The following is a 26592-nucleotide window of genomic DNA, read 5'->3' as shown; positions in this document are numbered from 1 at the left end:
AATGCTCAAGTAAGATGAATTAAACATGACTAGAAATTGAACCAATTTAAATTACTAGAGAATGATGACCTTCTTATTAATTATACTAATGTAATTGGACATTGTGATATATGTAATTAGACATTTTGACATATGTCAATATAAATTTAAACGTAGCCTCATGATAGTAGGTTTCTAATTGAATGACAATGTTATTCTAAAGTTATCAATAATATTATTGTGGACTTTTTAGGCAACAAATTATTTGTGGACATACTTGAAATAAGTTGTGTTCATTCTAAACTTATCAAACTTAATATGATTTTAACATGTATTAAGTTGATTTTGTATAAAATCATTGGAAGTTATGTCCATAGTTGATAATTTAAACTTAACTTAATTGTCATCAAGTTGTTTTATGCACAAACTTGAAAGTAATTAAGTCAATACTATTCACAAAATACCTAAACGTAACTATTATCAAGATAACTATGAACAAACTTAAAAGTTATTAAGTCTAAGTCTATTCAATGTATCATATTTAATCTAGACTTAACAAATATCAAGTTGATTTTGTATAGACTTATATGAAGTTATCTCTATAGTTGACATTTTAATATGAACTTAATTATTGTTAAATCATTTTGTATATAAATTTGAAGGTAGTTAAGTCCATAATCTTCACAAAACACTTGAACGTAACTACTATCAAGTTAACTGTGAACAAACACGAAAGATGTTAAATCTAATACTATTTCATAGTTATCATATTTTATCTTAACTTAATAAGTATCGAATTTATTTTGTATAGATGCATTGGTATCGAGTTTATTTGATCGTTTCCTTCTTCTAACTCCTTTTTTCATTGTTGTAAATGATATCAAAAAATTAAAACAATTTCCAACTTATTTAAATATTTATTACATCTCATTAAAGGTTTGAAAATATTCAATAAATAAAAAAATGAAAGAAAAAAATGTGAAAAAAATATAAATAGTTGAAGGGACAATGGGCTGGGTTGAGGGGTACGGGTCACTTTTGAGGCTATTATATGGGAATTTTGTTCATTTAAACGGTTATCCCTCTCTTTCTCTTCGTTTTGATTCTGCAATTCTCCTTTCGTTCTTCGTAAAGTTCGTATTCCCCATTTCATCAATGCCATAATTCTCTGCTTCTCATTCCAGAATTTCAAACCCCACCCCGATTTCTCGTTTCCTATTCTCCGATATTTCGCCCATTTCCGAAAGTATCCTTGCTCTCACCCCCAATTCTCGAGGGCTTTGGCTCTCTTACCGCCTGTATAATCACAATTGGCCCATTCCTCACCTGGGTTTTCTTTTTGATTTCTAGGGTATCAATTTTTTTTTTCTTTCCTTTTTTCGTGCTTGTTCAGGTTGAGAAACTTTAAAAAAAAGTCTTTGAAAAATAGATTGTGCGTTTTCAATGTTGTTTAGGGTTCTGCGTTTCCTCTTTTATCGCAAATGCTCAGATTTTTTTGTAGCTTTTTCTGTAATTTTCATTTGAAACTTCAAATTATATAATCTTTTTCTGGGGTTGTATTTTCAATATTAAAGTTGAAGCCATTTGAAAATTTTTCCCTTTTTCCGGGAAAACTGTGGAAATTGAGTTCCTATTGAACCCAACCCACCCCATCCCCCCACCCCCCAACAAAAAAAAAAAAAAACCCATTTGGACAATGACCATTTCAGTGTTTTAGTTTCCTTATTCTTTGTTTTTTTGTTGCTGTGGCTGTTCTGGGTGCAAGAAGATATAGTTTGTTGTGGAGTGCATGGGCCAACATGAGGGCTGGGCGCAGCCAACTGGGCTATTGCCGAATGGCCTATTGCCCAATGAAGGGTCTTCTGCTATTCGAGTCCTCGACACGGAAAGATGGTTAATAGCAGAGGAGAGAACTGCAGAGCTCATCGCCTGCATTCAGCCCAACCAACCCTCTGAAGAGCTCCGAAATGCAGTTGCTGATTATGTTCAGCGAATCGTTGTGCAATGCTTCCCCTGTCAGGTGAGGCCATTTATCTGTTCCAGTATTTACACTTACAGTGTTATTATTGCATTGTGACTATTGTCATTTTTCATTCACATTAGTTCTGATAATGATACTATCGTAATTTCTGGTGGCAAGTTAATATCTGTATTATAGTTATTGAGGAATGCGATATTGCTTGATAGTGTAAAATACACTAAGTGTGTCTAATTTTGATTGTTAATTCCACTGTTAGGTGAGACCATTTCTTTGTTTCATTATTAATACTGTTATTATTGTTGGAGTGCATGATATACATTATGGGCTAAATCCTACAAGCTTAAACTTTTAGGAAAATTGATTGGTAGTTTAATATGGTATCAGAGCCTTGGTTGGCAGAAGGTCATATGCTTGAACCTCACGACATGTTTATTTCATGACTTTATTAAACCCAATGGAGGTTGTTTGTGGTTTGTTTATTGTGCGGGCTTGTGTGTGCTATGTTACTCTCCATGGGTGGGATTAGGGTGTTGGAGTGCATAATATATATTGTGGGTCTTTACTTATCAATATATATATATTGTGGGTCCAAATCCTACATGCCTAAGATTTTAGGGAAGTTGGTTGTCTAACAGTTATTATAGTTGTTATTGTGCTATGTGTTTCTCCATGTGCGGGTGCATGTGAGTGAGGATGTTATTGTTGTTTATGGTAGCAAGTTAATGGATCACATTATAGTTACCAAAGAAAGCTGCATTGTTTGATAATTTAATGCATTAAGTGCATATGATTATGATAGTACAATGTGTCCTCTTTTTTTGTTTTTTCAAAGATTCCTATAAACCCATTATTGTGTTGATCAACACTTTTTCCCCTTAGTTTTTGGAGATATATTTTTCTTCTAGTTTGAATTGGGGAGGGAAGTAGAGAATAATTAATGTTGAGGTGAACAACTTATTGAAGCATTTCCGAGTAAACTGTGAGATAGGGGTGACTTTGAAGGTGAGAGGAGGTTTGAGAGGTGGTAAATGTTGGTTTGCATTGGAGTCTAAGACCTTTCAAATCTCCATTGAAGTAGTTCGAGGAAAACCTAGAGGGATTGTTTTGGAAAGGAGTAGAGGCTTCTCTTCTTGGATAAGATTTAGAGAAAGTAGTTTGAGCTACTTGCTGGAAGGTGTGGAAGCCTGGTGTAGAGGATAGTCACGTTCGAGGTGTTTAAAAGTTTGGGAAGATGGGGGAAGAAAGTTCAGGTTGAAGTGTCGATTGAATGAAGTTGGAAGGTTTTTACTCTACTTTGTGCGAGATGTGGAAGCTAAGAAGTATTGTCTTGTTTTTCCAAAGGGCAAAGGTTTAGTTGGGGGGTGGTTTTTGTTGGCTAAGAAGTTAAGGGCCCTAGGAGTCTCCACTCCAACAATGAGCAAAGTTTTCTTTGACCCTGGTATTCCCACCTCTGAAAAGGTTGGGTGTAGTCTCAATGAGAAAGTGAAAGGAACTTATGCAGATGCTACAAAGGTGAAGACAGGGGAACCGAGAGAGTCTTTATGGTTGCATTTAGGGGATTGAGAATTTATTAGCAAGGAAGAGCAATTAAGTCACTGCTTGGTTGGATGTTTTGGTGACAGTCCAGACTCGGTTCCTCCTTTATCATCCTTGAAGGGGTTGGTGCAGGCCCAGTGGGCTTTGAAGGGGGCTTAAGAATCTCCAAGTTGGGTGGGGCCTTTTTGCTGTTCGAGTTCGAGAATAAATGTGAGGTTGATATGGTGCTTTTAAGGGGCAACAAATGGTTTAAGGAGAGAGAGTTTCAGCTGCAAAGATGGGGACCTGAAGTAGGTTGCTTTTGGAATGGTAGCCATGCCAAGGAAGTTTGGGTGAGGATAGTAGGACTCCTCCTTTAGGGCAAAGATATTTTTAAGAGGATTGGGGATAATTGTGGGGGTTTTGTGGCTGTAGATGAGGAAATAACTCTTTTTTCTTAGCTGCAATGGGCCCGAATCTTGGTGAGAGCCACTGGGAAGGACCTACCAAGGTCACTACAGGTGGTGGCCGATCACACCTGTTTTGCGGTTTGTTTGTGGTGGGAAGCCCCTCCATGGGTTTCTCAGGTGGTGCCAATGTTTGAGTTGTGTAGAAGCGTAGGGCGAGAGGTCAAGGATGAATTTGTGAGTAGTTCATGCATTGGTGAAAGTGTGAGGGAGAGTCAGCCTATTGTTCAAAAACTAGGGTCAGAGGAGCAGCTAGAGTATGGTGGAAGGAATAGGGGTGCAAATGGTGCAGCTGGTAGGCTGGCTAAGGGTACTGTTATGGAGTCAGAGGTTCTTGGGCTTGGGCCTAGGCCAGCTGGCTGTGTGGAGAAAAAGAGAAAAGAGGTTTTGGGTTCAAGTGTGTGGGTGCAGAAAAAGCCCATGGGTGGAGCAGGCTGGGCAGTGGGCTCTAACTCCTTGAGTCCTATGGGTGTGGGTCGTGCTAAGGGCTTTAAGTGGCCTATTGGGCCTGAGTTTAAAGAGGCCCACTACCCATCTATCTTCTTTGGGTGGCTTTTTTCTCCTAAGGCTCCCCTAGAGATTGTCACTAAAGCAACGGGGAAGGAGCTGGTGGTGTTGGTCGACGAAGACTTGCCTGCCGGGGGGTCACTCTCAGGCCGACCAATGCACACTGACAAGGCACTGTAGGTGGGAGCCTCTAGGTACCCCGTTTCTCACTCTAAATCTCTATTTTCTTTAGGGTTGCACAGTAATTCTTCTTCTACTACTTTCTTGGGGCCCGACGAAGTTCTGGTGGTGCGGGAGGGGGATTCTGGTGGGTTGGAAAGCCCAGAGGCAGTGGCAATGGGCTGGGTCCCTCTACAAGTAGTGTTGTCAGTAGATGCTTTGGCCCTTGATGGCTGGAAGGAGCTTTCTTGTTCTTGATAGATAGTGATGGTGTGGCTGAGCTTACGATTGTCCCGGTTGGGTCGGATTTCGTGAGGCTCTGCTGGAGTCAACTGATTTTCAAGTGCAAGTGGTGTGGGGAGGGGGGGAGGGAGGGGGGGGGGGGGGGGGGGGGGGGGGGGGGGATGAAGGGTGGAACTCTAGTTGCCTCATGAAGTTTAGTTAGTGCCTTGGTATGCCGATAGAAGGATTTGAAGAGGATAATTGGCCAAAAAGGGTAGGATGGGGCGTATAGAAAGGCGAAATCACTGTCTTCAAAATCTGATAAGGAACTTAAGAAGTTGGAGTGGATAGTGAGCTACAAAAAGGCCAGGGTTGATATTGGATTAGGTAAACTTGATAGGGTTTCTATGTCAGGGTGCAAATGAAGATGACATTCCATAGAATGTTAAATGGGCAAACGATAGGGATAAAAGGAAGATAATAAAGTCGGTAATTAAATCTCAAAGAGTGGACATGGTGTGTTAGTAGGAAACCAAAATTAAAGAAATGACTACTGGGCTTGTGCGTAGCCTTGGGATGGGAAGTTGTTTAGGCTGGAGTGCAGTCAATTCAAGGGGAGCAGTTAGTGGCATTCTGGTGTTTTGGGATAATAGGGTGTTTGAATTGGTTGGCTTGGAAAGAGGGGAGTTCTCAATTTTGTGCCGATTCAAAAACTGTGAGGATGGTGTTTCATGGGTGTTTACTGGTGTATATGGTCCTGTGTGCAGAAGGGAAATGGAAAACTTCTATGATGAGTTGGAGGCAGTAGGAGGTTTATGGAGCGACCTTGGTGTGTAGGTGGGGATTTCAACATGATAAGATTTCCTAGGGAGTGTAGTAGGGGAGGAGGGTTATCTTCAACAATGAGGAGATTTTTAAAAGTATTAGAGGAGTTGGAGCTAAGGGACATTCCTTTATAGGGAGGTCCATTCACTTGGAGGGGTGGGATGAACAACCAACCCTAATCTAGGCTCAACAGGTTTATAGTGTCAGATAATTGGGACAACCTGTTTAATGGGTTTGTGTAGGTTGTTTTGCCAAGACTGGTCTCTGATCACTTTCCCATTTTGCTCGATGGAGAAGGCCTGAGAAAGGTACCCTCCCCTTTCAAATTTGAGAATGTGTGGTTGGAGGAAGAAGGGTTCAAGGATCAGGTTAAGAATTGGTGGGTGAGCTTTAATTTTACTGGGACTTTCAACTTTGTTTTAGATGCAAAATTGAGGGCCTTAAAAGTAGTTTTGAAGACTTGGAATAAAGAAATGTTTGGTTTCATTGAGGCTAGAAAGGGAAAAGCTCTCAGCTAGATTGTGTATTGGGATGAGAAGGAGAAAGGTTCTGCCCTAAATTTGGAGAAGTCTGAAGCTAGAAAAAAGGCTAGGGAGTCTTATAAGAATTGGGTTATGAGTGAGGAAATCTCTTGGAGACAAAAATCAAGGGAAGTGTGGTTGAAGGAGGGGGATAATAACACCAGATTCTTCCACAGGATGGTGAATGCTCAGAGTAGAAGGAACTGGCTATCCAAGGTAAAAGTGAATAGTTGCTGGTATACCAAGGAGAATGAATTAAAAGCTAGTGTGGTTGGGGCGTTTCATAACCTCTTTTCAGTTTTAGAAGAGAGGGGTGTTGTCCTAGTATTAAAGGGTTGTCCTTTGCGGGCTTAGATAGCAATGAGGTAGAGAGGCTAGAGCTTCTTTTTTCGGAAGAAGAAGTGTTTGTTGCTCTCTTGGATCTAGGCAAGGACAAAGCTCTTGGTCTAGACGGTTACACCATGGCGTTTTGACCTTTTTGTAGGGATGGTTTGAAGGCAGAGGTTTTGGATTTTTTTTAAGGAATTCCATGAGGGTGGCAAATTTGTCAAGTCTTCGAATGCTACTTTCCTGACTCTTGTTCCAATGAAGGGAGGTGCAGAAGACTTGAAAGATTTTAGGCCGGTTAGCCTTGTGGGCAACCTCTATAAGTTGCTAGCTAAGGTGTTGGCCAATATACTTAAAAAGGTAATGGGCAAAGTGATGATGGAGTCCCAAAATATTTTTGTGGAGGGCAGACAGATTTTAGTTACAGTTTTGATTGCAAATGAGGTTGTGGACTCAAGGTTGAAAAGTAATGAAGGTGGTGTGTTGTGCAAGTTGGATATAGAGAAAGTGTATGATCATGTGAATTGGAAGTTCTTGTTTGCAGTACTAAGAAAGATGGGCTTTGAGGAGAGATGAATTAATTGGGTAGAATGGTGCATCTCTATTGGGAAATTTTTTGTTTGAGTAAATGGATCTCCTCATGGTTTTTTCCAAAGTTTGAGGGGTTTGAGACAAGGAGATTCCCTCTCCCCTTATTTATTCGTGATAGCCATGGAAGGGTTTTGTTGTCTCTTGAGGAGGGGTATTAATGGGGGCTTCTTATCTAGTTGGTGGGTGAGGGGTAGGCGTGGTGATGAGATTCTATTATCGCACTTGTTATTTTCTGATGATACTTTGGTGTTTTGTGTGGCATCTCAAGACCACATGACTTATCTAAGTTGGCTTCGTACGTGGTTTGAGGCTTGTTTGGGTTTGAGATTCAATTTGGATAAAAGTGAGCTAATTCTGGTGGGTATGGTGCATAATATAGAGGACTTGGCCTTGGAGTTGGGGTGTAAAGTGGGCAACCTTCCTTCCCGCTATTTGGGTCTTCCTTGGGGAGCCTATTTCAAATTTGTGGCGGTTTGGGATGGTGTTGAAGAGAGATTTCGAAAAAGGTTAGCCATGTGGAAAAAATAATATATCTCAAAAGGAGGGGGACTCACTTTAATTCGAAGCACTTTGTCTAGCATGTCTATTTATTTCATGTCTCTCTTTTGCATGCCAAGAAAAGAGAGGTTGAGATTGGAGAAGATACAAAGGGATTTTCTTTGGGGTGGTGGGGCTCTTGTGCAGAAACCGCATCTTGTGAGGTGTAAAATGGTTTGTTTGGAGAAAATGAAAGATGGTTTAGGTGTGAGAAATCTCTCTTTGATGAATATAACCCTCTTATGCAAGTGGAGTTGGCGGTATGCCAATGAAAATGAAGCACTTTGGAAGCATGTGAAGATGATGGGAGGTGGCGTTCCTGTGAGGTGAGTGAGAGGTTTGGTGTGGGTTGTGGAATCTATTAGGAAGGAGTAGAATTATTTGAGTGGCAGGTTGACCTTCCAAGTGGGCAATGGGCAGAGAGTGAGATTTTGGATGGACAAGTGGTGTGTAGATGAGCCACTTTGTGAATTCTTCCCTTCCTTATTTGCCGTTTCTTTGTCTAAGAAAGCTTGGGTGGTGGATGTTTGGAACCCTGAAGGAGAAGGGAGTGGATGGATCCCTTTTTTCTCTAGGGCCTTTAATGATTGAGAGTTAGATTTGGTGGAGTGTTTTTTTTGCAAAAGATTCAAGTAATTAGGATTCTTAGAGATGTGGAAGATAGAATGATTTGGATAGCTTCGAGGTGTGGGACCTTTTTGGTCAAATCTCTCTATTCTATCTTGAAACCTGGAGATCCCCATTTTTTCCCTAGTAGTAGTATGTGGAGATCGAGTGCACCTCCTAAGGTGGCTTTCTTTGCCTGGGAGGCTTCTTGGGGGGAGTTTTAACTTTGGACCAACTTCAAATGAGAGGTACTTTTTGGCAAATAGGTGTTTTCTTTGCCTCTTTGAAGCAAAGACGGTTGATCACCTTCTTCTTCACCGTGCAAACACCTTCTTCTTCACTATGCAAAGACTTGGGTTCTTTGGAGTTTTCTTTTCTCCCTCTTTAGTGTATCTTGGATTCTTTCTTGTTTAGTGAAGAAAACTCTTCTTGGGTGGCATGAGTTGTTTGTGGGTAAAGCTCGTAAAAAGGCTTGGCAAGTCGCCCCTTTATGTATATTTTGGACAATGTGGAAGGAAAGGAATTTGATAGCGTTTGACAATGAGGAGTTATCATTCCAAATATTGAAAAATTCTTTTGTATGTAACCTATGGTCTTGGTCTAAGGTGTCTATAGATATGAACCCTATTTCTCTTATAAGTTTCATTGATTGGTTAGGTTCTAAGTAAGGGTAGGTGATGTTTTTTGCTTCTTTCCCTCCCCATCTGGTTTAAGCCTTTAGGCTTTTTTGGTATACTTCCTGTATACTCTGAGAGCACTATTTTTGGTGTCTCCTCTTTACTTTTTATACAACTTTTCTTTACCTATCAAAAATAAAAATAAAAATAATGTTGAGGTGAAAAGTTAGGCAAAAGGTAAATTTATTGGCATTATTGGACTTGTGCACGCTCTTTTTGCAAATGGGGATGTAATACATGGAAGAAGTTGATTGTAGAGGTGTAAAGGGTGAAAGAAGAATTTGAAGTTGTTAAAGAATTTTAAAAGGAAATTGCGAATGTAACTTTCTGTGCCCATTATTGTTTATTTACCATTTTATTTCATTCCATTTTTTGTTTTACAAAAATAATTTTGTCACTGTTGGTGTTATTGTGTTATTATTGTTACTGACTTATTGATACTATTGTTACTGTTTGATAAAATTTATTGTGATAATTATGTATGGTTGTTTATGGTAGCAAGTTAACAATGGTGCTATAGTTGTCGAGGATTGTGGCATTCTTTGATAATATAATGCACTAAATGCATCTGATTATGACTCAGTAATATGCACTATTTGTTTTGAATTAGGTTTGTCTGAACACATTTTTGTCTTCATGGATTCTTCTATCCCTTTGTTTTTGAACATATATTGCTCTTTTAGCTTGAACTATGGAGGAAATGGAGCATAGTTATTGTTGATGATGAAAAGTTGGATAGAAGATAAATTTATTACCATCATTGGATGTGTACACGTGCTATTTGGATGATGATGTAATCGGTGGAAAAAGAAATTGATTATAAATATAATTTGTGGACAAAATTGTGTAGGATGGTGTAATAGGCTGAAGAAGAATTTGAAGAGCCATGAAAGAAGTCTAAAAGGTAAGGAATGTGGTGACTGTATGGATGTCCCATATGAAATGATAAGTTATGGTTCCCACACACACGACACAACACAGAATGCTGAATAATTAAGAAGCAACATTAGGATAGAATGCACATTGTTAATGCAAATGCTGGGATGGATGATCAGATGTATGTGCGAGAACTTTGAGAAAGCGCTGATAGGTGATGAAATTAGAGTTGTTTAAAGTGATTTGTTTTGTGGCACAAAGATGGAGTGCTTGTTTGAACCCTCAAGTTGAAGTCAAATGTGCTACAAGGGTAACAGAAAAAGCAGAAAGGGTGTGATTTCTGGTGCAAGAGCTAAGAAAGTACCCATAGTTGGAATTAGGCTTAGTTGGTATGGACATTTCTTGCATGGTAGTGAAGTTGGACAATGCTTTCTGTCCTCATGCTAGAGGTCATTTGTCACCATCATTTATGCATATACATGTTCAATGGTGTTATTTTTTAGCTCCTCATTATACACTGATATTCTTTGTTGTCTACAGGTGTTCACTTTTGGGTCTGTTCCCCTCAAGACTTATTTGCCTGATGGAGATATTGACTTGACAGCCTTCAGTAACAATCAAAATTTGAAGGACACATGGGCTAATCAGGTCCGTGACATGCTACAGAGTGAGGAAAAGAACGAGAATGCTGAATTTCGTGTAAAAGAGGTTCAGTACATTCAAGCAGAAGTAGGTCCTTCTCTTGTTCCCTCGACTCTTTTTCTGTTTATTCAATGCTGCTTAAAGGAACTGCTACAATCATATTTCTACTTTAATAGGATTGACTGGACTGGATTTTTAGTCTACTGGAATGGGATACTAAATTCTTATATTTTCCTGCTGTTAAACTGCTGTGTTACGCTTCTGCTAAATTTCTGGCATTTCTTTTGATTTGTTTGAGCAAATGTCTCAATGCAATAAAAGCATGCTATGCTTATTATGGTATATATATACATATGTTTAGATTATTTGCCTCTGCACCTATTTTTAACCGTGCTTCTATAAGCCCATCTCAAGAATATATTTGAGAACTATATTGCTTGTTACCTGTTCTCTTTGCTAGGATTCCTTTGGTTCTGATGTCCACACATTAAGTTCTTGCATTACTTTTCTGCATGCTATTGAGCAGTTTCCTTAACCTAGATCTTTGAATAAACTAGCCAGCATATTTTTTAGCTGTGGTTGTATTTGTACTGAGAAGGTGCTATACTGATATTTGCCTATGCAAGTTTTAAACTTACTTACCTAAAATGATGCCCGCCTTTTATTCAATAAAAAAAAAATCTATCTCAAATTTTCCTCTTCACCTTTTGTTTTGAGGCTAACACTTTTTTACCCAAAAATTATAGTTCTCTTGGTTTCTCATCCATTTACAGGTGAAGATAATAAAATGTCTTGTTGAAAACATTGTGGTAGACATATCATTCAACCAGCTTGGTGGGTTATGCACTCTTTGTTTCCTTGAGGAGGTGAGCCATATATTCTGAACACCTTGCACTCAATATTCATGTCTGAAACAGGGAACTATGATTGTGTTTCTTCATCTTTACCAAACACAATCCTGATGATGTAGGTTGATCATTTGATAAATCAAAATCATTTATTCAAGCGTAGCATTATATTGATCAAGGCCTGGTGTTATTATGAGAGCCGAATACTGGGTGCTCACCATGGACTTATTTCGACTTATGCTTTGGAGACCTTGGTTCTCTACATATTTCACGTCTTCAACAATTCCTTTACTGGACCACTTGAGGTGCTTTAATAATCTTGCTCTGTAGGTATTGTTGTATTTCTTTGGCCTACTTCTGGAGAGGTCTTTTCTCTGCACTTGCAGGTCCTTTATCGTTTTTTGGAGTTCTTTAGTAGCTTTGACTGGGACAACTTTTGTGTTAGTCTATGGGGTCCTGTACCTATTAGTTCACTTCCAGATGTAACAGGTAATTTGCTACAAAATTGTTGTTTTAAGACTTCATCATTTGATCCATCACAGAAATTATTGGCCAATTTTCTAGTTTTAATGTTTTCTTATTGGAAATATTTTACAGCGGAACCTCCTCGGCAAGATAGTGGAGAGCTACTACTTAGTAAATTGTTTCTAGATGCCTGTAGCTCAGTATATGCTGTTTTCCCGCATGGCCAAGAAAAACAGGGACAATCCTTCATTTCCAAGCATTTCAATGTTATTGATCCTTTACGTGTAAACAACAACCTTGGTCGTAGTGTTAGTAAAGGTATTCAAACTCTATCTAATTGGTATTCAACCTTTGTCGTAGTCTTTTGAGTCATTCATCTTTATTTCCTAACCAGCTATGTTATGTCTTTGGTACTCTGGTGCATTTGCATGGTTTTGTTGGTTATAAGTTGATACTGGCGCATCAAATAAATTTTGCCCCTCTAAATTTCTTTTGCTTATCTTGTTCTTCTGGTATGGCCTGGATTGTAGTTGCCGAGCAAGGGATGATCTCTTATTGGTTTTAAGCAACCATTGTGTTGTTCCTTGATAAGTTGTCACTATGTTGGTTTTTATCAAAATATATATATTTTTTAATCCTTCAAGAGAAAAGAGAAAATTAAACAGAAAAGGAAAATAAATGAAAATTTAAAAATCTTGATAAAAAAAATGCGTGCATTTTCTCACTTGCGTGACATGTCATCTATTTTTGGCATTTAAGAGGACAGGAATATCAGACTGAATTTGCATGTATTGTAATGTGTAATATTAGTAAGAAATTAATGAGGCTTTTGTTTATTTAGCATCCATATGGTGATTCTTGATGAATTTTTAAGTGGTATATATGCAAAGCTTATGATATATGTTTGATATTTTTGTTAGCACCATCATAAACCTGGATGTTGTCATAGATCTGTCTTAGGCTTGCTAAAATGCTTCATGTATAGTACATACTTCTGCTCCTATTACTTTCATCATTTGGTGTTACACCAGGTGCTGCCTCATTCCCTCTATCTTAACTAATTACATTTTAGCATACGCATTATTCAGCTTGGCAAATGTTTTAGACTAGTGCTTATCAGAATCCATTTCATATGTTACAATTTCTTTATTCAAATTAGTTATTAGTCGCCTCCTTTGGGGTACATAGGGCATCCAGGATTTTCAACTTCAGCACTTGTCATATTAGACTGAGGGCATTCCCATCACTCAGTTGGATTCCACTTGGCAATGTTATAATCTAGAGGCCTTCTATATGGATTTCTTGTTCTCTTTGCTTTCTAAACTTTTTTTGCACTTGCAAGCAAGCACTCACAAGAAGACATGATGGCACAAACTTGTTTACATGCTTGATATCTTTTCCTTTCTATTAAGCCTTTATGATCATCTAAATCCTGTCTGTTAAAAACTTTCTGATTAATTTTTTTGTGGCTATAGTTTATTAGCTTAATATTCTATTGGGCTGTATGTATTTTTATGAAACTATATTGCATATCTTTATCCCAGGAAATTTCTTCAGGATACGAAGTGCATTTGCATTTGGCGCCAAAAGGCTGGCAAGGCTACTTGATCCCAAAGAGAACATAATTTTTGAAGTAAATCAGCTTTTCATGAACACATGGGAAAGGCATGGCAGTGGTCATCGTCCTGATACTCCAAGGACTGATTTGTGGCGCTTGAGATTCTCAAATTCAAATCAACTCCATGGGTCTGAAAATTGGGTGAACATTTCAAGCAACAAAAGATTGAACAGTAACTCTGATCATGAAGCTGAGGTTGAGAGGACACATGCTTCACATGGTGTTTCCTGGGAAAACCTGTCTAGAAACAGTGATATTTCTGCAGTTTCTCCTGCTCAAAGCCAAAAGAATCATGGGACCCTGAACAGTTCAAGGATCCCTGATCAGATCAGTCCAGAAATCAATTCTAATCAGGGGGTACATACTGATAGAGATCAGGGAAGTTTCAAGCCTGATCAATTGGTCAATGACCTTCAGGGAAGGTATCTGTTTGCCAGGACACACTCTAGTCCCGAGCTTACTGACACATATACCAAGGGCTCTTCTCGAGGCAGGCATAACAGAGCTCCAGAAAATGGAAAAGACCAGATTACTTCTACAAGACTGGACAATAGCAGGAGGAAGAACCTGGGCTCAGAAATTTTTGTGAGCAATAGTACCATATCAACTGATGATACTTCATCTGTCAGGCATGTCTCATCCCATCAAAGTCTTGACGGATCAGCTGATTCAAACACTACTTTAAATAGTTATTATCATGGCTCAGCCTTGGGTGCCATGGGTGATCAACTTTCTTCTGTCATGGGTACTCAGGGGATGCATCAGGAAGAGCAAGATCTTGTGAACATGATGGCATCTTCTACACTTCATAATTTCAATGTACAGGTCCATCTGCCGCTAAATTTAGGTCCAGCTCACCTACCTCTTCCATTCTCACCTTCCATTCTAGCTTCAATGGGATATTGTCAGAGAAATTTGACTGGCATGGTTCCTACAAATGTTCCCTTGATCGAGCCTGCTTGGGGGGCCTCAAATATGCAATTTCCTCAAGGTTTGGTTTCTTCATCATTAACTCATTACTTCCCTGGCATTGGATTGAACTTGAATTCTGAAGAGTTGATTGAAACTGGCAATGAAAATTTTGGTTCTTTGGAAATTATCTCAGGGGAGGCTGATCATGATCTCTGGCATGAGCAGGATGGGGGATCTACTGCAGGGTTTGATCCTGACAATGGAGGTTTTGAGGTGCTTCAGTTAGATAATAAGCAACAGCCAACTTCATCAGGTTTTAACTTTCTGCCTGCATCTAAGGTGGGTGGCTCTAGTGGCTCAATGGGAGTTCAACCAAAGTTCATTAAAGAAAACCTAGGATCAGCTGGGGAAGATCATGTTGATGCTTTCCACCATCAAGATAATAGACAAAATGAAGTTCATTCTGATGGCAGAACTGCAAGTTCAAGGTTTTCGCCTTCTAGGCCCACTAGCCCCTTGAGAAGCAAAACCTCTTCCGAGAGTTCCTGGGATGGATCATCAGCAAAGGTTTCAAAGCCAACGAGGGAAAGACGGGGAAGAAAAACAAGTTCTTCTGCAGAGGCTTCAACTGTGTATGGAAAAGGCAAGATTGTGTCTGAACATGTGCCTTCTCATGTAGATGATGACGACAAAGACTGGAAACCACCTTCAACCATGGGTTCTGAAAGGGCTGAAAGAAGCATGGCCTCTCAATCTCTGGCTCCTTTGCATGTCCCAAGGCATAACATACCAGGCTTTGAACCAGCTCATGTGAGCGGATCGGATTCGCTAATACCCATTTCTCCGGTGTTTCTAGGTTCTGGTTCACAGCAAAGGGCAGTGGATAATTCTGGGGTGGTTCCCTTTGCCTTTTATCCAACAGGTCCGCCTATTACGTTTCTTACAATGCTGCCAGTTTACAATTTCCCAACTGAGCCAGGAGCTACTGATGCAACGACAAGCCATTTTGGAGGGGACAATGGGGTGGATAACAGTGATTCTAGTCAAAACTTTGATTCATCTGAGGGGCTTGATCAGTCTGGGAATTTAAACACTTCAGGTTGTATGAGAAGGGCAGTTCCTGTTGAACCCTCAGAGGTGCCAAAGTCCGATATTCTTAACAGTGATTTTGCCAGCCATTGGCAGAATTTGCAATATGGGAGGTATTGCCAAAGCCCACACTCTCATGGTCCACTTTCTTATCCTTCACCTATTATGGTACCCCCCATGTATTTACAGGGTCATTTCCCATGGGATGGTCCTGGAAGACCTCTTTCATCCAACATGAACCTCTTCACTCATCTTATGAATTATGGTCCTCGCTTTGTTCCTGTTGCTCCTCTGCAGTCTGTTTCTAATAGACCTGCCAATGTTTATCAACATTATGGTGATGAAGCAACAAGATATCGTACTGGAACTGGGACATACCTACCAAATCCTGTAAGATAGTCTTGCACAAGATTTTGTTGTTCATCAGTTTTATTTCTTGTATATTCACTGTTGAATATGTTGGTGCTTATCTTTTATGCTACTAGAGAGTCCAAGTACTATTTGATTGGAAAATAGGGTTTTCCTAGGGTTGGTTTGCATGTTTCTCACACCTAATTCTTTCCATCAATATTAGCCTGTACATCAATTGTATTCTGTTGTAAATCTTTCAAGGATCTGGGTGGACATGCTGGCTCAGGTGTGTTTTAGTTGTATGAGCCATGCATTTCCAAATCTTATGATGTGGGTAAATGATTTAATTGTTGAAGTTCTAATGTATCATATATCTTCTTCTGCACCCTTGGTTATGACAAAGTATTCACTCATTTTAAAAATTTCTGTATAACATTAGTGTCTCAGTCAACTGTTGTTTATGTATCTGACAGCAAGCATGGTTGGCACATATCTCAAACCCATGTATTTCATTTCATCTGAGTCATGCACATATTTTTTCTTCCAATGTTTAAGCTTGGACGCGTTTGACTTCTAATATGCTGCAATTTTATTTTGGTTTTCTTCAGAAGGTGTCTGCTAGGGAACGACATGCTTCAAATTCCAGAAGGGGGAATTATCATTATGATAGGGGTAACCACAATGGTGACAGAGAAGGGAACTGGAATATCAACTCAAAATCAAGAACTGCTGGCCGCAATCATAGTCGTAACCAAGCTGACAAATCAAGCTCAAGACTGGATAGGTTGGCAGCAAGTGAGAGCCGAGCTGACAGGCCAAGGGGCTCATACAGACATGACTCATTTCCCTCCTACCATTCCCAGAATGGTCCATTGCATGTGAACTCCCCTCGGAGTGGTTCTGCCAGTGTGGCTTATGGCATGTATCCAATCCCAACAGTGAACCCCAATGAAGTGTCATCCAATGGACCAAATGTTCCATCTGTAGTCATGGTCTATCCATATGAACATAACACCAATTATGGTTCACAGGCTGAACAGCCTGAGTTTGGGTCCATTGGAACTGCAGGTTTCTCAGGTATGAACGAAGAAGCTCTGCTGAATGAGGGAACAGGTGCGTTTGAGGAACAAAGGTTTCATGGTGGCGTTAGTCAACAGTCTCCATCAGACCAGCCTTCTTCACCTCACTGCCAAAGGTAATTGGTTTCCCTCTGCTGTTGCAATTTGTACTCTCTACTGAATAAGTTATTTGAGAAGAAAAACTAGGTTCTAATTGTGTAACTGGAAGTTGCTGGTGTGTGTGGAGTGGGGCTTTGGGTACATATGGCATCCCCTATCTTCTTTTTACCTCGATAATATGGCTACAGTATCAATGTGTCCAAGCTTGCAGGTCCTGCTTCTTTGATACAAAGTTGCATGTGGCCTCTTTGTTGATCATGATTCTTGCTAACTGTTTGCTTCTCTAGTTGATTTACCCTAGTCCTCTTTGATTCTCAAGTCAATGTACTCTTGTCTTCTTTGATTCTTGAGTCGATGTACTGAATCCTCCTGAATGGACCTTTGCCCCAAGACCCCTTCGGATTCAAGTGCTTTTCCATCTCTTCCTTTCATTGGATGAGCAATGTAGTTTTAATGCCAGGCTTGACATACTTTGCTGCTCTGCCATTGTTAATTAACAAGGTTATCATGGAGACATGTGAGGAGTCAATAGCTCGTTTTTATCATGCTCAATAGTAGTGTTTGTTAACCGAATGGCAGCCCCTTATCCTGCTTTTGTGCTTAAAGGGTTTCTCATGTTTATTTCAGTTAGAACTGGATCTTTAGATTCATCCTAAATTTTCTGTGGGTGCTTAACCATTTTGAATGTTGTCATTATCATACTTAGTATGGCTTAGTGTGTCATTGCTCCAAGGCGAATGGTTGGTATCTATACTTTGGATGGCTCGTGCATTACACATTTGATGCCATTGGTGAATTTTAACTCTAGTTTCGCTTATTAGTTTTTTGCAAGCTGTTTCTTTTATACTTTATCATATGGTTTCCATTTTTCCACTGGGATCATTTTGTGATGCTTTTTAATGTACCATCTTAACAGGAGGATTTGATTATTTTGCCAGATCAGTGGCTCAGAGGAATTATCAGTTGAAAAATGAGGATTTTCTGCCTCTTGCAATTCCAGACGTGAGGAAAACCCTTAACAAGAGAAACTATAATTGGAAACCCTCCAGTAACGGGCCTTGCCGCTCTCCCCTCACTTCTGATGTGACGGTTTCTGAAAATTTTGCTCCACAAATGGCGTCCTTCCTCTACTGGCTTACTGTATGCACCAGTGTACAATCATGCAAAATTGTCTTCCAACCTTTCCTCTTTGCAGTATTAAGGATCCCTTTTTTGAACTTTAGGTTTGAATTCTCGTACAGGGTTTGTACCATTAGGCATTTTTGTTTCATATTCTCCACTGTGTACTAGCTCTGTATTACATTCTTGTTCAAAAATTTTAACAGCATAGCAATCTCCATTTCATTGATGGAGTTAGAAGGCTACGCTTTTGATATTGGCAGTTGATTCTATAGATTCCTTATTGAGATGGCCAAGCAGCCCTATGGAACATACGCAGCACTTAAAAAGGCCAAAAAAAAATACACAAGGGGGATTGAGTTACATAGAATCAAGAGACACTCTCCCACACCTCCTCTCCCATTTGGCTAAGAAGCCCTCTAAAGAACCCCTTTTCACTGTCCTCTTCAAAATACAAGAAAATGCCTCCACTTTGGGTGGATTGCGTTAGTTTGATGGTCAATCTTAATTAAGAAATAATTAATGTAAATTTGATCTCAACCAATCTTTAATCCAAGTTCAATTCAATTCAACCTTATTTTTGTAATCTTGGATTGAATTCAAGTTAATCGAGTAATGAATTAAAAAAAGAAATTAAATTTATTTATGTATTTATACCAAAATTTAAAGAATTACTTTTACTCACCTCCCCTAAGATTTGGATAAAATCCATTTAAGCCCCATTAATTTGAAATTTTACCCAAAACCTCCCTTATTTTTAATTAAATAGGAAATGAATGAAATTAAATAATAAGAAACATAAGAAAGATTTTTAACCAAATTTCACACCAATGAGGACTAAATATATTCAACTCAAACACGAGGGAAAGTGAGGCCATAAATTCATTATGTCTTTCTTGTACCTAACCAAAAGAAGTACATCATGATCTTCATTGACAGAAATTTGACCGGTCCAAGCCGGCCAAATTGCACCCATTGCACCCATACCGGAAATGAAGTGGCTCAAGGTTCTCTTGAGATGACATTTCTAACAAGCAGGGTTAATTTTCTATGGTGTAAGGAAGCATTGGTTCAAATAATAGCATCATGTTTTACGAGCTTCTGGGATAACATTTTCACAGAGCTCACAGAATCAAAATTAAAATTTGGAAACCACTGGATGTTTCAAAACTCTGAAATTAATTTCCTATGAACTCCAGTAGGAATTGTGAATTGGTATTCTCCTAGACATTCAGCTACTAATAGTTGGGAAATACAGATTCACCCACCAGCTGAGTCTCTCTCTATTTGGAGCGCAACCCAGGGACATTCCTGAGACCCATCTTGCCGAGAATGAGCTTCGGAATGGCTGGAGGGTTGTCAAGGCCCATGGTTCGGCTGAACTCATTCGCAAGCTCCACAAGCCTGACCTTGTCCCGACCCACCTTCTTATTCGAATTGTAGTATCCAAGCCATGCTTGGTATGCTGCTTCTTTGCTCTTCATCTCCACTTGGGACAGTGCCCGCTCCACCTGCAACATATACACGCAAGTGTCATAACACAGATCAATCTTGTATGTCATTTCAATACTGAGAATTTGCTTTACGAGATAAAGCTGTGTTTTCCATGCCAAATGCAATATGCGTTTTGGATTATTTTTATTCAAGTATTCTTGAATCCTTCCTGGGGAAAAAGGAAGAAAATGAAAAAACAAGAGCAGAAAGATGGCCTACACTCACCTTTTTCCTTGTGTCGGGATCAACTAAAGGTGCTTCAGCCTTTGTTATCGGCAAATCCTTGGCAGTAGACAAGAAGAATTCCTCCCAAGGTGCCAGTAACAATATGCCTTGCCCTTCTTTACCCTTACGCCCAGTTCTACCAAGTCGATGTATATACTGTTCTTTATCAGATGGCAAACCGACCTGAAATTACAGAAATATATTTTCTAGGTTCAAGCCCATAGCGGTCTGAAGAAATATTCTCAAATCTTTATACTAAATCCACAGTATAAAGCAAGTTCAAATCTAGTTTGAATATAAAAGAATGAGAAAACAAAGACTAAAAGAGTCGGGGTCCTTCATTGCAAACTTGGGAACAGAAATGCTCTAAATGAACCAAGATTCAAGAATAAAATGCAGCCAATTTGCATGAGAAAAGATATTTTCAGAAATTGTTATTAAGAAAAATATAAGAAATTACCATCATATTACCTGAATAACAAGGGTAACATCTGGGTAATCAACTCCACGTGCTGATACATCAGAAGTCACTAAAATAAGGCCTTTTGACTTCCGAAATTCATCAGACACCCTGGTTCTATAACCCTGTGGCTTTCTAGAATGGATTTCTCGAACATTCAAGTTTAGCTCACCGAGAAGGTCAGCAACAAGTCTTGTGACCATTGCAGTAGTGCAGAACACAAGAACCTGCATAAACCTGATACTTGGTCATACAGTTCAGATAGGTGTCAAGAGAACAAAAATCATGCACACAAGAAACATCTCAGTGTCTCAAAATTTGTTAGGAAAAACCACGATGTATGGATTCCAAATCCTGTATCGATACTCATGGCAAGTAGAAAGGTTCAATCACGAAAGGTTCAATCACGTCTTGACTGGAACAGCAGTATCTAACATCCATCCTTAAACCTTTCTGAACTACCTTAATTTTTTGAGAACAATTTACGTTTTTTTTTTGCAGATGTATTTTTGCATTTCTTTAACCCAAAAAAAGAAAAACCCTCTTTAGTGAAGATAATAGGAAACAAACTTTTGGCCTACGAAGCTGTACCTTATAGTCAACATCATCTGCAATATGATCTTTTAGAAGAGCATACAGTAGTAAAAAATGCTTGTCCAGTGGAGCAATTATGTGGGTCTGCCTGACCTGAAATCATGTAAAATCTTAAGAATTGAGATACTAATAGAATTTAAAGAGTACAAAAACGACACAACAAATACAGTTGATAAGTGATCTACCTGTGAGTGTGTCTCTTCACTACCCTCTTGAACTGTATTGATAAACTCATGATCTCTTTTCAAAGCAATATGACAGATTTGACGAACCTAAATACCAAAAAGGATCTTCAGAATTTCAATTAAATCAATAAGAGACAAATTTCACACACTAAAATACAGAAAGAAACCTCTTCTGGGACTGTGGCAGAGAACAGCAGTGTTTGTCGCTGTTTTGGAACAGCAGCAATGATCTTCTCAATGTCTTTACGAAATCCCATGTCTAATAAATGGTCAGCTTCATCAAGTACAAGGACTTTGACACCCATCAGACGAGTTGCAAATCCTGCTGTATTCTCAATATGGTCCTTTAGCCGTCCAGGGGTAGCTACAAGAATCTGTAAATATCACAAGGCCCACAAATAAAATATTTCCCAATTAACAATTTCAAGATGAAAATTAATTTGCTTTTATTGAGGTTTTCAGATTGCAGAGCATATGTGCAGCACATGCAATTGGCAAAGACCCTGCTTTTGATTGGTTGTATCAAGGAATTATTTTTCTTCCTTTTTCCTCCTATTTTCTGGGTTCAGTCTTTACCGTTCTCAGCTTCCAACCAAACAAAAGAAATAACTAGGGGCATGGCCACCTGATGCATGAAACTTGTTCTCTTTCAATGGCAAGAAAAACTAACCTGGCATGGATTTGCTTGCATGCGTTTCTGTTCTAGAGCAAGCCTTGTACCCCCTATCACAACTTGAACACCAAGCGAGGGATGATACTTCAACAGGGTATTAGCCTCTGCAGCAGCTTGACTTGCAAGCTCTCGAGTTGGGCAAATTACTAGCACAACAATTGGGGGTCGCTTTTGATCGCGGCTAATGGGAGGTGATTTTACAAGAATTTCAATTGATGGAAGCTGAAACCAAGAACTTAAAAAATTAGTGTCATCAGAGGCATTAATCAGAGACAACTGATATAGGGGCAAGGTACATCCATCTCCATCATTTATAGCTCAGGGAATTTCAGCACCCTAGGAATCTTCTACGGACTTGACAATGGCAAATCCCATGTTCTTTCTTTCGTTCTTTTTGTTATTTACCAGGGATATCCAAATTCATAAAAATAACAAAATTTTCCTAGTTTATTGTTTTTTTCTTCTTTTAGAGTCAATAATTCTTCCAAAATAAAAAGAATAAATAATATCTAAAATAAAAGAAAAAGTTAACAATAGAAAATAGAGCACAGCCTTTTTTTTATCGATAGGTAAATTTTTCATTCCCATTGGGGCTCGAATCTGGAATTTTCCACAAAGAAATGTGCTTTACCACTTGAGCAACCATGATAAGCAACCAATCATGAATCTTTCTTCACACAAAAAGTTTTTTTTTTGTTTTTTTAACAAATAATTTTGAAAATGAAAATGCCAAAAGAAATGGAGTATGGAATCATTCAAAAACTCAAAGGGAGCATGAAAATCCTAAATTATAGATGGAAGATCTGTGGATCATCTTTCCTTCAGTCATAGGCATATATGCACTCAATCATAAATAACAGTTAAGTGTTTTACCAAAAATGCGACAGTTTTCCCAGTGCCTGTTTTAGCTTTGGCTAGAACATCCTTACCTATAAAAACACAACTCACCAGAGTAAGCCCCACAGAAATCTGAGAATTAAAGAAACATACTAAATAGAATAAATGGGAACATAAACAACGGTAAAATAGAAATATATAATCTTTTGGTATCTCTTGGTTGCATTTGCAGTTAGTTCATGCAATTCCACTTATGTTTCATAGCATTTCTTCAAGGACAAAGCTTTGATATCTCTCATGAGTCATGAAAATCAACAAACATCATCATTCAACCATAAATCTTAAGAAGCAACTTTAACTAAAACATTCATTCCCAAGTTTCTAAGTTGGGATGAAAATTTTAATTCAGAATTTCCTTCCACTGCTGTGTTAGTACTCAATCTGAAAAAAACCTGTGAATACAAACAAGATATAGCTTCAATTCAGAAACCCTTCTCCGAAGGTCATAGACAAACAAACCTTTGAGGATGACAGGAAGGGTTGCCTCCTGAACCACAGTCATCTTCTCATACCCTGCATCTTTGATTGCTTTTAATGACAATGGAGAGATTGGACATTGATCAAACCTGCCAATATTCATGGAAGTCAGATGTTTAGGCAACAACCCTTAAACCTTTGTAACCATAATTCCCATAGAAGTTAAACCTTTGCTCAATTGGTTTGCATTCTAACCACCATTTCTCCATAATTCTGCGTTCTTTCCTATTTCAATACAATTAATCAAAAACCGAAAAGAAGTGTTTTGAGTAGACATACCTGGTCTCACTTAGGTAAGAGTCACTTTTTCCAGTCGAACTCCTAGGTACCGCTTCCTTGGCAGCTGCCCCAAACAAAGAACTTGCATTCTTCTTCAAAACTTCATCATGGTCGTCATCATCATCATCCTCTTCTTCTTCTTCTTCACTATCTTCCTCACTCAGCAAACCTTTAAAACTACCCTTCAATTCCTCATCCTCATCCTCATCCTCACCTTCCGAGACCAAATGTGCTTGTTTTTGGGGCCCTCTGTCACCTCTCCTTAAACCCCCACCACCTCTTCCATTTTCACCTCTCCTTAAACCCCCACCACCTCTTCCATTTTCACCTCTCCTTAAACCCCCACCACCTCTTCCATTTGCACCTCTCCTTAAACCCCCACCACCTCTTTCATTTTCACCTCTCCTCAAACCCCCACCACCTCTTTCATTTTCACCTCTCCTCAAACCCCCAAAACCTCCTCGGTCACCCCTATACCCCGAATCAAAATCTCTCCTATAACCCAAATCCGAATCTCTCCCACCTCTCTTCGACAATGTCGAATTCCCACCTCTAAAACTGCGAATTTGCTTTCGAGAATGCATTTCATCGTCGTCGTCATCATCCTCTATACCTGATTCACTCTCATATCGCGTTCTGGCAACCGAGTTAGGCCCATTCTTCCTCGAACTCCTAGAAAATGACTCAGCTGAGCTCCGACCTCTTCTCCTGTTAAAATCACCGAACTCGTCAGATTCAATCTCTCTCGTCCTCTTCATTGAATCTCTACCACTTCTACCTGTACCGCGCTCTCCCTCCGAGTCATCGTCGTTAAAGCGAGTACGAAACGAGTCATCCTTCAACCCGCTGACCCAGTCACTGAGTTCAGCCTCGTCCTCCATGAGACTCTTCGAAACCTTAACCTCTCCTCTGAATCCGGATGTGGAACTTGGTCTTGGTCGGGATGAGCGAGTCGAGAGCCTCCGGGGACCGAAATGGTGACTCGGCGGCGGAGCAAGCCCTAGGTATTTAAGCTTAAATGGGAAAACCCGACCGAAAATGGGTAATGTCCGAGAATATTGGTTGGCGGGTTTGAGGTTCATGGATTGGAAACGAGACACCGGAAGACAAGGATTGAGGAAACGGAATGGTGGGAGGATTTTCACAGGCATGGCAGAGTCACCAGTGCCGGATTTTCCCGTTTTCCGGTTGGCTTATATGGTGAATGTGACCAGAGTTGAAGGTTTGCCGGAGGCTTTGGTGAGGGAATGGAGTAGAGAGGATAGGGTTTAGGGTTTAAGGTAGTCGTGTGACTGCCACGGAGAGGGTTTAAGGGGAAAGAAGAAAAGTGATATAATGCACATGGAACGACGTCGTATTTATCTTTTCAGAAAGACATCTTAAAAGCCTCATTTGATGGGTTGTGTAGTCAAAAGAAGTTGGATTTGAGCCTAAGCCCTCTTGAATGGTGGGTCTATGGGCCAGGTGTAGGCCCAAATGTCCATCAAACAAGTCGAATTACTCAAATCCAATCCAATGTTCCCTTCCTCTCCCATGTGAGGATTTGATTGATTGATGAATAATGTTGTACAAAATCAAATGATTTTGTCTAAATGTTTTATCTCACTAAATTTACAATACAAATATTCTTAATTTTATAATATATATATATATAAGGTATAAAATTATCAATTCAATTTTTCAATCATTTTTCTTTAACATTATTCATCTTATGCTAAGAACAATGGTTTGTAAAAGTTAAAAAAAATATTTCCAAAGTTTCTTACTTGATTTGGATATCTCTTCTTGATTGGTTGATTTGGAAAATATACAAATAAAAGTTCCCATCTTTGGGATGGTTAATATGTTTAGAGATTAATTTCTTATTTTCGATTTGCCTTTAATCCATGTTAGTGGTAGAAGAAAAATGAAAAAGATAAGAAAGAAAATATAAATTTTTTATTTTCTTTGGTTGTCCATGAAAAATTGATGGAAAAAAAATTAAATTATTAAAGAATTTATTTTCCTTTGTTTGGTTCAAGGAAGGAAAAACAAAGTTAATGTAAAAAGAAAAAAATAATATAGAACTTTATTCAAAAACTCATGAACCCTGAAATTTTATTTAAAAACAAAAATGGAATAACTATGAAAGTATAAAATTTAATTTTAGAAATGGTATAAAATAGATTTTATAAGAGAATGATTAATTAGGAAAAAAGAAAAAAAGGAGGATACTTGAGAGGAGACCTTTATAAGAGAAAAGCGAGGAGAAGACCCCTATTCTTTTTCTTCTTCCACAATATTGGAGACAAAAGTAAAAAGAGAAAAAAAAAAAAAAGAGGTCAGAGCTTACATGACAGAAACCTAACGATGATTGTAGTGGGCAACATCATCACGAGTTAATGGTGAGTAAAGCAACGAAATTGAGATGATTGTGATAATAATTGTTATTCCTATGTACTCTCGTTTCTAAGTAAAAAGAAAAAAAAAGAGAAGTCGGAGCTTACATAACAGAAACCTAACAGTGATTGTAGTGGATAACATTATCACGGGTTAATGGTGAGTAAAGTAATGAAATTGAGATGATTGTGATAATAATTGTTATTCCTATGTACTCTCGCTTCTAAGTAAAACGAGAAAAAGAGAGAGGTCAGATCTTACATGACAGAAACCTAACGGTGATTGTAGTAGACAACATCATCACGAGTTAATGGTGACTAAAGTAACGAAATTGAGATGATTGTGATAATAATTATTATTCCTATGTACTCTCCCTTCTAGCCCCTAGAGAAAGAGTGTGTAAGAAAGAGATTGATTTGTTAAGTGTGTATGGAGAAAAATACCGAAGACTAAGAAAGAAATAGCATCAAGCTAATAATTATGGAAGTTATTATTGATTAAGTTGAAAGAGACATTTAGCATTTCAAACAACACAACTTCCAAGAGATGTTTACTAATATGACATGAGATTGCAATTTAATAATATGAATTATCATAATCAAATTAACCAGTACAATAATTTTTCACTTCTCTCATATATATATAGGGACAATGTCTGAGCTAGACTATGAACCTAGCATTTACCATTGATGTTTGAAAAAGAAGTTGTAATGTAGAGCATTCTTCCACCTCAATAAGAAAATTAAGTCCTTTCAGCTTTAATACAAGACTATGAACCTAGCATGGTTTCTAGTACTCAAATTAATCAACCATTCAATCCAAGTGGGATCAAAAACCAAAGCTCACTGTTTGGTTCATATTTAGTTAGTCAAGACTACTTTTAATCTATATTTGTTATAAATTGATCAACTAAGATT

At 38.7% G+C, this 26592-nt stretch overlaps 2 protein-coding genes across 8 annotated transcripts; one reads left to right on the top strand and one right to left on the bottom strand.

Moving 5' to 3' along the window:
- Nucleotides 1–1027: 1027 nt before the first annotated feature.
- On the top strand, nt 1028–18268 carry LOC100241322 (uncharacterized). 7 transcript variants are annotated; one of them, XM_010663607.3, is made up of 10 exons: nt 1029–1999; nt 10331–10519; nt 11206–11298; nt 11403–11585; nt 11667–11769; nt 11878–12063; nt 13290–14354; nt 14469–15754; nt 16324–16910; nt 17832–18268. In XM_010663607.3, exons 1-10 carry the CDS (start codon nt 1769–1771, stop codon nt 18181–18183), a joined length of 4275 nt encoding a protein of 1424 aa, XP_010661909.1. In that variant the 5' UTR covers nt 1029–1768; the 3' UTR covers nt 18184–18268. The 7 variants fall into 7 exon arrangements, with proteins under 7 accessions (XP_010661907.1, XP_010661909.1, XP_010661910.1 ...); XM_059743086.1 differs by having other exon boundaries at nt 1030–1999; nt 17810–18268; XM_010663605.3 differs by having other exon boundaries at nt 1028–1999; nt 13290–15754.
- Nucleotides 18269–18832: 564 nt separating this feature from the next.
- Nucleotides 18833–24625, bottom strand: LOC100258444 (DEAD-box ATP-dependent RNA helicase 31). Its single transcript, XM_010663613.3, has 10 exons — nt 23297–24625; nt 23000–23106; nt 22517–22572; nt 21641–21865; nt 21138–21344; nt 20971–21057; nt 20783–20878; nt 20203–20418; nt 19732–19914; nt 18833–19523 (listed from the first exon to the last, which is right to left on the bottom strand). Exons 1-10 carry the CDS (start codon nt 24445–24447, stop codon nt 19296–19298), a joined length of 2556 nt encoding a protein of 851 aa, XP_010661915.1. The 5' UTR covers nt 24448–24625; the 3' UTR covers nt 18833–19295.
- Nucleotides 24626–26592: the final 1967 nt, after the last annotated feature.

This window comes from Vitis vinifera, chromosome 15 (assembly GCF_030704535.1).
Source record: "Vitis vinifera cultivar Pinot Noir 40024 chromosome 15, ASM3070453v1".
In the NCBI taxonomy this organism is placed as follows: Eukaryota; Viridiplantae; Streptophyta; class Magnoliopsida; order Vitales; family Vitaceae; genus Vitis; species Vitis vinifera.
Note: the sequence above shows the minus strand (reverse complement) of the source record. Positions and strands in the feature narration are given on the sequence as shown.